Here is a 12,742-nt window from a genome sequence, read left to right on the forward strand (position 1 = left end):
GAAACATTTTTGAATAATTCATACTACAAAGATATTGCTTTACAAAATATGAGCTTTTTACAAGAAGCATAATACAGTACTGTAATTACAAAACAGAAAATAAATAGGGTAGGGAAGGAATGGCAAAACCCTTCAATATATTTTTTTTTTTTATGGATGCACAGAGCATTTTTAACTAAAATATTTTAGACAACTTATCTACAGTACACTCACACACTGAATTATTTTATTTATTTTTTGGTGGATGACCTCATCTTGAAAACTGATTTAACTTGAAACCATGATACATGACCCTCTTAATATTACAAATGGATTTTTAATTTAATGATAAAATAAAACCAATATCTTGTTAATGCATGAACCAGAAATATGCTAAAATTAGGTACTGTACTGGTGAGAATGCAGAAATTATGGTCTCTTGCTGTATGTATATATATTTTCCCTTCAGAAAGTGACAAGTTTTTTAAAACACTTATAATTATGAATAAAGATCCAAACTTAAATCCTATTTTTTTTTTTTTTAGATTTTCTTACTTATACAAAAGAAATAAGAAAACTGTACAGAAAGTTCACACGATTATAAAATCAATTCTTAAACAAAATGAATTAATGAAATAAGAGATAATTTAAGAGAGTTACTCGATGCTTTCAAATCAAGTTTGCCCAAAACATAACCCCCCCCCCAACCCAAAACATTTATACCTATGCTTTCCTACTTTTTCATTTCCAAAATGAATCAAATAACTGCAGCCTCAACAATAACATTAGAGTGTCAAATACTGCAGAACATATTCAGAATGAACTAATTAGCATTGGTCCCAGAGAGAGAGAAGGTAGAAGAACCATCAGGTACATATATTCAAGACAACTCCATGCTAAATATCTCAAATTTCCTCTGGTAAATGAGCGATGACAACATCATATACTTTCCACTTTATCACCTGCACTAAAAGATTACTTATGTTACTATATTCTCAAAATGAAATTATATGAAAGATTGCACTTTTCATGGGTAACAAAAATAAAACAAAATCTCTGGTATTTGACACATTAATTTGTCCGGCAACACAAATATTGGTGTTAACTGGACATTAACAAAAAAAATTGTTCTGACAACATATTTTTTAAATTCTACACTCATAAAATCTATTTGTATTTTTCCTTTTTGTACTTTAAATCCTAACAAATACAACTCATTCACATGAATGAATTGAAGTCACTTGCAACAGAAGTCATGCATTAAAACTAGAGCTAATATGTAGTAGTACAAAATATTGATCATGCATTTTTTGTAATACCTAAATAAATACTGACAGTAGAAACATCGTAGAAGAATGATAAATTCTACAGCACTTCCATAGACCACTTGAATATTTATGGAAAATACTGGTAGAGATGATTATTTGATGCATACATTTTTTTCTCTGCCAAATCCTTAAGAGAAAAACTTGCATCATCTCTCTTATCTGAAGCTGATGGTTGTAGTGAAGAACGTAAAACACCAGCATACGTTTTATTGTCCTGGTTGTGTGCATTAAGTGCAACTGATGGAGATACCCCAAGAGAACACGATATATTTCTTAGACCAAATTCTCCATGTGAAGATACAGAAGAGTTTAAATTATCACCACTACTATGCCACACAGCTGAAGCTGAAGTATTGATGTTATTATTTGGTATAACAGTCTGTGAATTCTGAGGAGAGTTTCGTACACTACCAGATGAAGTTTCTCGGCTTCCACGTCTTAGATACAGTGGAAGGCTAGGAGTTCGATAACCAACTGGATTAACTTCTCTAAGATCTAACTGTGCCATAGGATCCACTAACCTATTTATTCCACCGAATCCAGGAGGTGGAGGAACTTCCACTCTTTCTCTAATAGGTTGTTCCTCCATTTCTCTATTGACCACTGGTTTTTCAACATCTCTAGTACAAAATGGTGGTCCTCCTGGCGCTCGTGACACCACTGAACCTGAGAAATTTGCTCCGTGGTTTTGATGTCTATTGTGCAGAGATGCTTCTAATTCTTGAACTGTTACTATTTTTCCCACACCAGCAGAGCTTATTGACCAAGGGCTACTAGCATTATGATGACGAATATTTGGATTTGGTGGTCTCATGGCACAAGGGGAATTTCCTGACCAAGACTCTAAAGTTGATCGGCACATACCTTGAATAGGATCTACCCTGTTGCCCATCTCTGATTCACCTGAACTCCACTGATTTAGAGTCTTGGTGGGAGAGTGATCCCCAATGAGGTCATCGATGATCCGTACCACATCTGGAACATCAGGAGTTGGAAGAGGAGTGTCCTCTGTCCCAACATTACCATTGGACTGTGGATGCACCTGATGTAATGGCTGATGTCGTATATGTGACAGCAACTGAGACTGGAGTTCATTGTGAGGGTGATTTGAAGAACTGGTTACAATCTGTTGCTGAAGTTGTGCCTGTGTAGAGCCATGCCCATCACTTGCACTTGAGTGAGAGCTGAAATAATATATATTAATTTGTGTTTCTTTGAAATATAAAATAAATTATCATCATTACCTCATTTTCTACTTTTATGGGATGAGGAAGCACCAATCAGGAGAAAGGGAAGCAGTATCATTAAACAATCTTAAAAGATATTAATTCCTACCACATCCTGTGCACTGCCTACACTTATTTCTCATTTCCTCACACACTACCATGTCTTCTCATCACTTTCGTGGACTTCTCCTCTGACCCTGAATTTCTTAACCTAACCTAAACTAACATAACTAAATCAATAATTTATGTTCTTAATATAATATAATAATAATACTTAAAATAAACCAATAGGAAACAATTTATTGAAAATAAAGAAAATTATTTGGCCTATTAGGCATATATATATATACACACACACACACACACACACACAAAAGGGTAGGCAACACAGGATTAACTAAAACCAGCTGTCACATCATGTTTATAGAGAAATAAATATAAATGTCTAATGTTGTTCTTCAGTCACATTCTTCTGATATAAGAGGATTATGCTTTATGTATAAATGTACTGCAAAGAGTAAACAATTAAATCTTGCTGAAATAATGAAAATGCAACTGTCTTTAAAGATATTTTCAATCAACAGATGAATGGATCACTTACCTCTCTCTAGACTGTGTTGATAATGGTGATTCAGTTCCTGTTTGAGAGCGTGTTGACCGAGACAGAATACAAGATGGATTGGAAGAAAGTTGGCGTTCTGGAAAATGTACATTGTTCAAGAACTGGTATGACTTTTCTCCTTCACTCTGCGGTGTTACCCTACCAAGATGAGCTGTAGGTAGTGCTAATGAGCGACCAAAGCGAGAACACCGCATTCCAGGAGGCTGGGTCAATAGACTGGGAGTAGCTACTTGTTTTAAATTTTGATAAGGTGCTGGAAGTGCTGGCATATATGTGCCACGATTAAAATGGTCTAGTTCAGTAGGTCTTCTCACTGCAGGCATGCGGTGAGCAATACTGCCAGGCTGATAAGAATACACTGGTAGAACTCCAGGAGGCAACTGATAATCGTACCCATGAGGATCCATATAAGGTGCAGGTGCTGCTGTAACTACAGCAGGACGTAAGGAGTGAGGTGCGATGAGAGGTTGGCCAAGCCTACCTGGTGCAGGTCTAGCTATTTGTGTTTTGGAGGCTTGATTATAATGCACAGGAGACCACTGTGGAGGCATAGGAGCTTGGTGAATATAAGGTAATGCTTGTGGCCCCATCACTGGATGAATAGGATATGTGGGGATGTACGGAGGATACATGCTGACATATGGTGGCATTGCTGGTACTACTGGCAGAGGTGGTAAAGGAGAATAATAAAGGTAACGAGGAATAAATTCTGGAGCTAATGGGTTCAACACGTAAGTCTTCTTCAGCTCAACACCGTCCAGTTGTGCTCGCAAAGCAGACCAGGATATTCCATACAAGGATCCAGCTTCTGAACACAACTGTAGAAATCTCTCCCAAAGTTTCCTGTAAGAAGATAGTTACTTTTAACATCTTTCTCCAGATAGTTACTTTAAACATCTTTCTCAGATAAATCAAAATACTGTAATATAATACTGTAAATCAACCAAATTCAATCTGGACAAATGTGTCCTAATTTGGAAAATTTTGCATAAATATTTAGAAATATTTTTACTTCAGAAAATAATTACATTGTAATTAGTAATTCAAATTAATTAGTAACTGTAATAGTAATTCCATTGATAAGTTCAAATATCTACAAATAACAATGATTCTCATATTCTATCTATACCAAAATCTAAATCAAGTCCTTAATAATGTGAAGTGGTAAATCATATTGAAATGTATGTATACCAAAAATGAAAAGGACTACTGGGGGATGGCAATGGAAAAGGCTGACACTGGGGGTTCAAGACACTGAGACACCACTAATGAAGCCAAAGCCTAACAAAAGACCTGCAAACCTTCTCCTGACCACACTGTTACAGGATTGGGGGAGGGTTAAGTGGTGAAAGGGTGAACAAAGTGACTGTCAATGGACATGTAGCAGCCTCCTAGAAACAGGCAGGACATGGTATTCCAAACCAGAAGGAGCTATAGGAAAAAACTACACATGCTTAGGGAAAAACCCTACAGGAACCTATACCTTGCACAGAAATCCAAAGCGTGCCACAATTCTCCTTCTTCTTGGAGATGGAGATGAGAACAGGCTATAGGCAAAACACACAGATCAATTGCTGAAATGATAAAGAACCTCCCACACTGAGCACCAAAACAACCGCAAAAGAAAAGGACAGAGAATGGTGTGGTGTGCAAAAGCAAAACCACCAAGAACTTGTATCCAAAGCAGACTCATGAAAGTGATTAAACACCATGCCCATAGAGGCAAGATAAGTAGTAGTAATAGTAGTTGGGAACTAAATCCCACTAGATCATTGCAAACATCTTTAGCGAAGCTGCAACAGCTGGGAAGAAAGGAACTCCTACCAGGCAAGTAATAATAATAATAATAATAATAATAATAATAATAATAATAATAATAATAATAATAATAATAATAATACTGTAACAGTAATGTCTTCCCACAGGACATAACAGCATAGGATAAATACCCACACTCGTGAGTATGTGAAATTTAATTAAGAAATTTACATCAAGTCTTTCACACTCTCCTGAGTGCTTTATCAAGGTTTGAGTGTGTGATCAGGTTGAGACTTACATCTCAACGTCTCCAACATTGAGATGTAAGCCATGTACCAACGCGAGTTTTAAATCCTCATCGTTATTTTAATACATCCCCGATTGTTATGCACATTTTAAGAGTTTATGACAATCGCATCCTTTATTGTGACACAGTTTAAGGGTTAAAGTCAGCTATGAGTTGCTGCAACATTGAAGGAGAAACCCTTCTTCCATTCAGGTTCTAGGTCACTTCCAAGCTGCATTCTCTCTAACCCCAAGACAAGGACAAGGGAAGTCCTTAACTATCCCTCTTCCTCCCACAGTAGCAAAATAGTCACAGATATTTCTGCCAAGGAAAACAGAACAGAGCATATCCCACAGATAAGTCATAGCCCCCTGACAGAAGACATAGCACCAAAGCATACCCAAAGCAATGGCACAAATGCTCACGTCCTGAAATAGAATTAAGAAGAGTCATAAAAGTAGTGAGAAATTCAACATGAGAAAACCCCCAGCTGAAGCACACACTAAACGGGTTTACAAAGTCAGGACACATGAAACATCTTGTAAATACACACACCAGTGATCCCAAGTAGCAAACATCCACTGCACTGTGAAACCAAGTTTTAAGGATGAGAACAAGTCATTAAGTTAACTCCAGGTTAACTGTGTTGGTGCTGCCACCTGGTTGCAATCTAGAGAAGCATTACATGGTGATCATTGTAATGTTAAGTAAAGCTTGGAAAAGGCTTTGAGTGATTATGACCTAGCCTTCTAAAGGTCATTCCCGGCAGAATGGAGTATTTCTCCAGTGTCTCCCTTGCACCAGAATGAGCCTGCAAAAATATCTGAAAAGTTTCCTGCTTTGTGCAGATTGTCACACTAGCTTACATCTATGATCCCTTCCAATGGTATCAGAAATGACCTTGCTTTGGGAAATAGTAATGTCTGATAAGGACTAGAAAAGTCAACAAATATGGAAAAACCATATGGTATCCCCTAATAACTAAATAATCATTCTGCGTGAAAAAAATGCAATGTCATGCATTACAAACACAAGAACACCATTAATTTTTGTTAAATATAAAACACTCTAACCTGCATTTTCCAACTGAGCAGAGTGATACCGGATCTCCAACAACAGCAACCAAACTCTGAGCTCGGGTTATGGCAGTGGTTAACAACTTGGCATTTGAGAGAAACCCAAAATCTAATCCCTCATCTCCTGCCTTACAAGTGTGACGAGTGCGAACCGTTGAAAGGATGATGACGCGGAACTGCTTTCCTAAAAAAAAAAAAAAAAAAAAAAAAATTATACTGAAATCAAATACAAAATGGCAATAGGCAACAAATTAATCATTAGAAAATCTTTAGCCTAATTTGAAGATCCTTACATTGTATTTTGAGCAAAAGTAACTGGTATCAGAGCACTTCACCAGGCCATGTAATTACAAATACAGTACAGAATATAGATCATTACATCAGAGCAAGTGAGAAGGGGTATTCAAGGTCTCCTACCCCAGTATATCTTGTGAAATTTGTGTTATGATATCTTAAAAAACAAATGCACCATTTCTCTTCTTTATTCCCCATTCCCTCGATGCCCATACACTTTCTTCACCTCTTTCTATATTACAACAGCTAAACTCCTCCACCTGCACCATATAAGTAAGATAAACCAGAGATATAGTAAATTATATGGGCTACACATATATACTTGAATTAATGTATGCTTATCTTACACAGACCATTTTTTTACAATAAAATGAAGAACTATATCTGCCTTCCCTGTAGTCACTGAGAGATAGGCAATTATCTAGTCAAATAAGTTTTTGATTCCTAGTCAGAAAAAGTCAACCATTAGAACACAAACTACAGAACAGTATTTTGAAAATAATTTATAAACAAGTTGATCTGTTTAACCAACAGTTATTATTAGTTATAGAAAGTCACCAATTATTAACTGAACATTTATCTAGATAAACTACTTCTTATGTGGATATTTTACAACCAAAAGCTATCCAAGAATTTTCACTTGCAGAACTTGACAATGTATTGATATGCAAGAAAATGTTATGAACGTGTCCATTTTTAGCTATGACAATGCCAGTCAACATTCGAATAGGTGTCAAAATGATGAAGCTTACTGTCACAGATTTTTATTCTCAAAATTAAAATAAAAAAAATCTTCAGTTCTTCAGAAGAGGAAACAATTTACCATACTGATCTTTTACTGGCTTTTAAACCCTAAACCCCCGTAGGATCTTCACAAGTCTCCAGTTTATCGTATGGGCCTTCACATTTTATTGCTACCTATACCACTAATCTTCACTTTTTATTATTACCTATGTCACTGAGTAGATTAAATTACTCCTCAATTTTAATGCACATAAACTATGTGCAGCCAATTGTGCAGTTGTGCAGCCAATTAATGCACAACTATATTCTACCCACTTTAAGACTCCGTACCAATATAGAAGCATCAAGAGGAAGTATAGGCCAATAGGCCCTTTGCAGTTACTTCTATTCTTCCATCTCATTTATCCAATTTATACCCATTGCACCGTGTTCTGTCTTGTGTTGATCAAAAGCTTGTTCACATCATCCAAAACTGTTGCAACATATCACCTCACCCAAATGCGAGTATACAAGACAAGCTGTTCAATGTTAGCATTAAGTAAAACTCTGTTTAGTGTTTTCCGGTTACAGTTGTGTGTGTGTAAACTAAAGTCTTTGAAAATGTAATAAGCTATTACGAAACGCGTTCAAGAGTCGCGTCAGACTAGAAATAAAAATGAATTTTGGAGAATTGATTTTTCAATTACCATCGATAGTAAAAAGAAACATAAGAAATATTGAGAAAATTCGTGTTAGAATTATTAATCTTACTTTTTTGGTTATATTTAACAACATATCTTTACAAGAAAAACTGCTACCAAAATATACTAAAAAATTATATATATATATATATATATATATATATATATATATATATATATATATATATATATATATATATATATATATATATATATATATAATATATATATATATATATATATATATATATATATAATATATATATATATATATATATATATATATATATATATATATATATATATATATATATATATATATTTATTTATTTATTCATAAACCATCAAATTGCAGCCTAATCTAACTAACCATAACCAATACAGTGTATAAATCCAAATCTTTTCACTTGTCTAACTTATGTATTATTATTTCATGCTATTGTAGTTATGAATTTGTTATACTGTAATTGATTTACTAGTGATTGTATTAACTTGTATAATATTTGGTGAGAGATAAATGCCTGAGAAAAATAAATGAAGGTTAAAGATACGATGTGTGCTGTTTTTGGTTCAAGTGTTGAGCTTAGTGCTTGTTAGTGAAATGTAGCACAGAACAAATGTAAATGATTGTTTTGCTACATGACTTTTCCTAGTTTGTCAGGAGTAATGAATTTATATTCTAAATTACATTTAAATTATGATGTAGGGGGTTTCAGTGATCATTCTCCTTCCAGATCCATAGATGACAGCTGTTTTAAAAAATAGTGAAGTGAATAGGCACATGATAGAGGACACTAACACTTCCTGGACATTACAGTACAGTGTACAGGGGTAATGCCCTGCGGAGATCTGAAATCAAGTAACATTGAAAGAGAACACCCAGACATTTCAGAGAGAGATAGTTGCTCTGTAAGTAAAACTCTACTATAAGTTTGCCCAGTTGGTGCTCAAGTGCACTGGAACATAACATTCTCTATTTAAAATCCCTACAGCCACAATACAATGAGTAATGCACATTCTTCAGATTCTGTTTTGTGACGTGATGTTGACCAATAACTTGTGGAGAATATTGACCGATTGCCAGAACTTCACCAGGCCAACACAAAGGAAACTTTATGATTTTGCAAACATTTTACATATTTTGAAAATTGACATACTTTTAATTTTATTTTGTTAACACTTTCGCGCTTTCCGCAAAGGTCACTCAGCCAACCGAATGTGCGCGCAGCGTTTTTATCGCTTAAGCGTAAAAACAAAAATGTGTATACTCTTTTTACTCTTCTGACCTTAGTTCTCATGCTACGTATTTCATTTTGGTACCAACGTGTTCGCAATAAAATTCTCTAGAAGAACATCAGTAAAAAAAGTCACGAAACGTATAGGGATACCAGCACCAAATAAATAACTACGAAGATGACTCGCCGTGAGCGCCCATCAGCAACAAAATGTTTTTACTCTTGGGATTGTAATCACCTCCACACTTATTCTACAGCGTTAATTTTGGTATCAATGGACTCGCAATGAAATTCCCAACACGGTGATATGAATATAAGCGTAGAATAATGATGCGGCCCGCCCGCAAGAGTGTGGGAAGTGGTGAAATTGTTACCCGGTATCGGTGACGGGACGACGCACGGCGCTTTGAAAGTTTATACTTATTTCACTCTCATGACATTAATTTTCTATGTACGTCATTCATTTTTGTGTCAATGTGTTCGCAATAGAATGTTCTATGTGCCCATAGGTAAAAAATATCAACAAAGCGTAAGTTAGAATAGCGCCAAATATAAAACAACGCTGGAACATATCAGTGAGCGTCAAACACACACGAAATGTTTTTACTTTTGTTATGTTTGTCAAGTTTATACTTGTTGCACACAGTTATTTTTGGTTGTATATTGATCGGAATAAAATTCCCTAAACAGACATATGCATATAATACATGATATGGGGGAAGCATTACCAGTATAAACGGCTAAAGTCACCCACCTGCAACCCGTTTGGGACAAAATACCATTTGATCGAAGTTATCCACACCTTTCATGAACTTATTGTACCATGCAGCCTAGTGGTGAGAAAGAGAGCCTCATAGCGCGCAGTTTGAAACAAACCCAAAGTAAATCGGATAAAAATTGAATTTTATACAAATATTTTAAAAGAGGACTCAACTTTATGTCCACTATGCGTTAGCGTTAGACGAAACGGGACGCGCCGGCGCGTCCAGATAGCGCGAAAGTGTTAATATGACAAACACCAAATTGAGGCCTAACAGCTATTGAAGAGATAAATGCCAAAATAAACTAACCTTGTACATTAAGAACCCTTTCCACATTGATCTTGTAAAGTTTGCGCTTCCTCAATTCTGCTCTAATGCGGACCATTTGGTCAGCGTAAGGCGTCACAACCCCTATGGACCCTTCGCCAACTGGACCCCACTCTCTTTTCGGCCAATGATTGATAATTTCTCCGACTTGCTCACAAACTTCATACACCTAAAACAAAATAAAGATTGTTATATGCAACAGTCTGAAACAATGCAAAACGAACATTCATTTTCTGTTCTACAGTACTGTAGCAGCAGATCATGACAAAGGCAGATGAAATAAAAAGAATCAACAAGCGTGTATTAATATACAGAAAATCGGGCTAGGTATTGTAAGTATCCATATACTAGGTACAGTATATGGATATAAAGCTATGTGCCAGAGTGAAAAAGAAAAAGAGGTATGCTTTCCAGGAGAAGGGGCTTAGTGTGACTGTTAATGCTGTCTGATGACAGTGACAGGTTTCTGAGAATGATGAACGATGTCTCATGACATACACTATATTTTATACTGATATGACTGATACTGATATGTCTGATACTATGATTTATACTGTTGAACATAATACTGAATACTTGTTTCTTCAATTACCAGTAAGTAATTATTTATCTTCACTGATTTGAAATGAAGACTCAAAAATCAAAACTAATTACCATGAATTCTGCAGGAATGTATCCAGTCCTCCTGAAGCATACTCACAGATAATATTAAGAGTTTCAAGCCCAGTGTGGTGAGTATACAAAGCATCTTGCCCTCAAATAATCCAAAACTGGCAACTAATTCAAAATACCCATGGATTTCTTTAAGTTTATCTATTTATTTATTTATTTATTTATTTACTTATTTATACACAAGAAGGTACATTGGGTTTGTGAGAATACATAGCAAATTTTCAATCTTGTAAAGCCACTAGTACGCGCAGCGTATATTACTAATCAATAAACAAAATTGGGGAGAGCATTTAACATACAGTAGGTTTATTTTGTGGATGCTGCAGAAATAGTTATGTTATGATTATTATAATAATAATAATAAAGTATTACTATTTTACTACATCATTGTTTGAAAATTTCAAGACCATAAGAAGCATTTTATGTCCTTAGAAGCTCTAACATCTAAAAAACAGAGTTAAGTATCCGTAACAGTGTATCAGCGTATCAGTCTTTTTACAATATTGAAGAATTGGTACACTTGTACATTATCATATAAAACATTTAATTATCAATTGGAGTAGATAATACCAGGAATCTGAAAGAAAGGGGAGGGAGGGGGGGAGGGGGGGAGGGGGGACAGTTGTAAGCTCAGCATTCAAAAAGAGTAAGACATAAGAAAGAACATTGTAGGTGAATGTGTAGTGAGGGAAATGCACTGAGAGAGACTAACTCCACAGTGTACAATACATAATTTAAGTGTAAATATAACAAATCCCAAGGAGTTAAGAAGGCATCACACTGGTTAGTTAATGGTTAAGAAACACAGCTCAGAAGTGGGAGTTTGATCCTGACAAACATGTTAATAATATGAGTAGAGCTAGGCAAATACACAGATATTCCCATAGAAAATGGGCACCTCCTAAACTAATATACAAATTTATTTGTGGAATTTATTAGACCTACCACATACCTCAGAATTGTTGTGAAATGCTGTTGAATTAGGATCTTGAAAATCTTCTCCTCTCGCTGTAAAAAACGTAAGAGGATGGAACTTGGGATGGGCAGTCTGTCTTCCACTTGCTACTAATCGACCATCATAAAACAAGTCTGACGTATACTGCCAGAATGGAAAAGAAAAGATTAGAAGCTTTTAACATACTGTAAGGTATAGTCAATCAATATACAGTATATATTTTATGTTATAGTCATATAAAAATACACACAGTACTCAAAAATCTTTAATTTATTTTTCCTTTTCAACTAATACAGTATTGTGCAACTCTCTAAAACACAATAATGCCTAATACCCCAAAACCTACTCCACTAGAAAATAGGATGTAACTGAAATATTCCAATCCAGTTATGATTCATTACAACATTGTTAGTTCAGATAATTGGGATAATCCTACTAATCTGGATTTGTAGTGATGATAAACATAAACTGTTAAAAACCAGCATTGAATGTAATGAAACGCCATTTTTTGGGTAAGCCCCGGAGGCTCCCTGGAGCTATCGGACTGATATACGCTATATTAGTCTGGGGCATCAGTCAATGGAGTTCTGCCTACCGGGGACCATGAGCTAGAATTTGGCCCCTTCAGAGGCACAGGGAGCAATGACCTATAGAAACCCCCATGTGTTTGGGAGCATTCCATGTCTGCCATCAACTGGGGCTAGGCACCCAGAAAGGTAGGCATAAGAAAACAGACCATACCTGGTAAGAAATTGCAACCAAACACCAGAGAGATAGAACTTCCCCAAAAACATAAGGA

The 12,742-nt window shown here is 35.5% G+C and overlaps 1 protein-coding gene across 2 annotated transcripts in view; it reads right to left on the bottom strand.

The window, feature by feature from the left end:
• Positions 1-738: 738 nt before the first annotated feature.
• LOC123769271 (Helicase with zinc finger) overlaps positions 739-12,742 on the bottom strand; it is a 35,942-nt gene continuing 23,938 nt past the window's right edge. For both annotated transcript variants that reach the window (XM_045760357.2, XM_045760355.2), the window contains exons 12-16: positions 11,941-12,087; positions 10,299-10,485; positions 6,273-6,459; positions 3,135-3,998; positions 739-2,491 (exon numbers count right to left, since the gene is read on the bottom strand). In XM_045760357.2, the coding sequence (XP_045616313.1) occupies positions 1,375-2,491; positions 3,135-3,998; positions 6,273-6,459; positions 10,299-10,485; positions 11,941-12,087 (2,502 nt within the window). In that variant the 3' untranslated portion in view covers positions 739-1,374. The remainder of the gene's footprint in view (positions 2,492-3,134; positions 3,999-6,272; positions 6,460-10,298; positions 10,486-11,940; positions 12,088-12,742) is intronic.

The sequence above is a fragment of the Procambarus clarkii genome, chromosome 66 (assembly GCF_040958095.1).
Source record: "Procambarus clarkii isolate CNS0578487 chromosome 66, FALCON_Pclarkii_2.0, whole genome shotgun sequence".
In the NCBI taxonomy this organism is placed as follows: domain Eukaryota; kingdom Metazoa; phylum Arthropoda; class Malacostraca; order Decapoda; family Cambaridae; genus Procambarus; species Procambarus clarkii.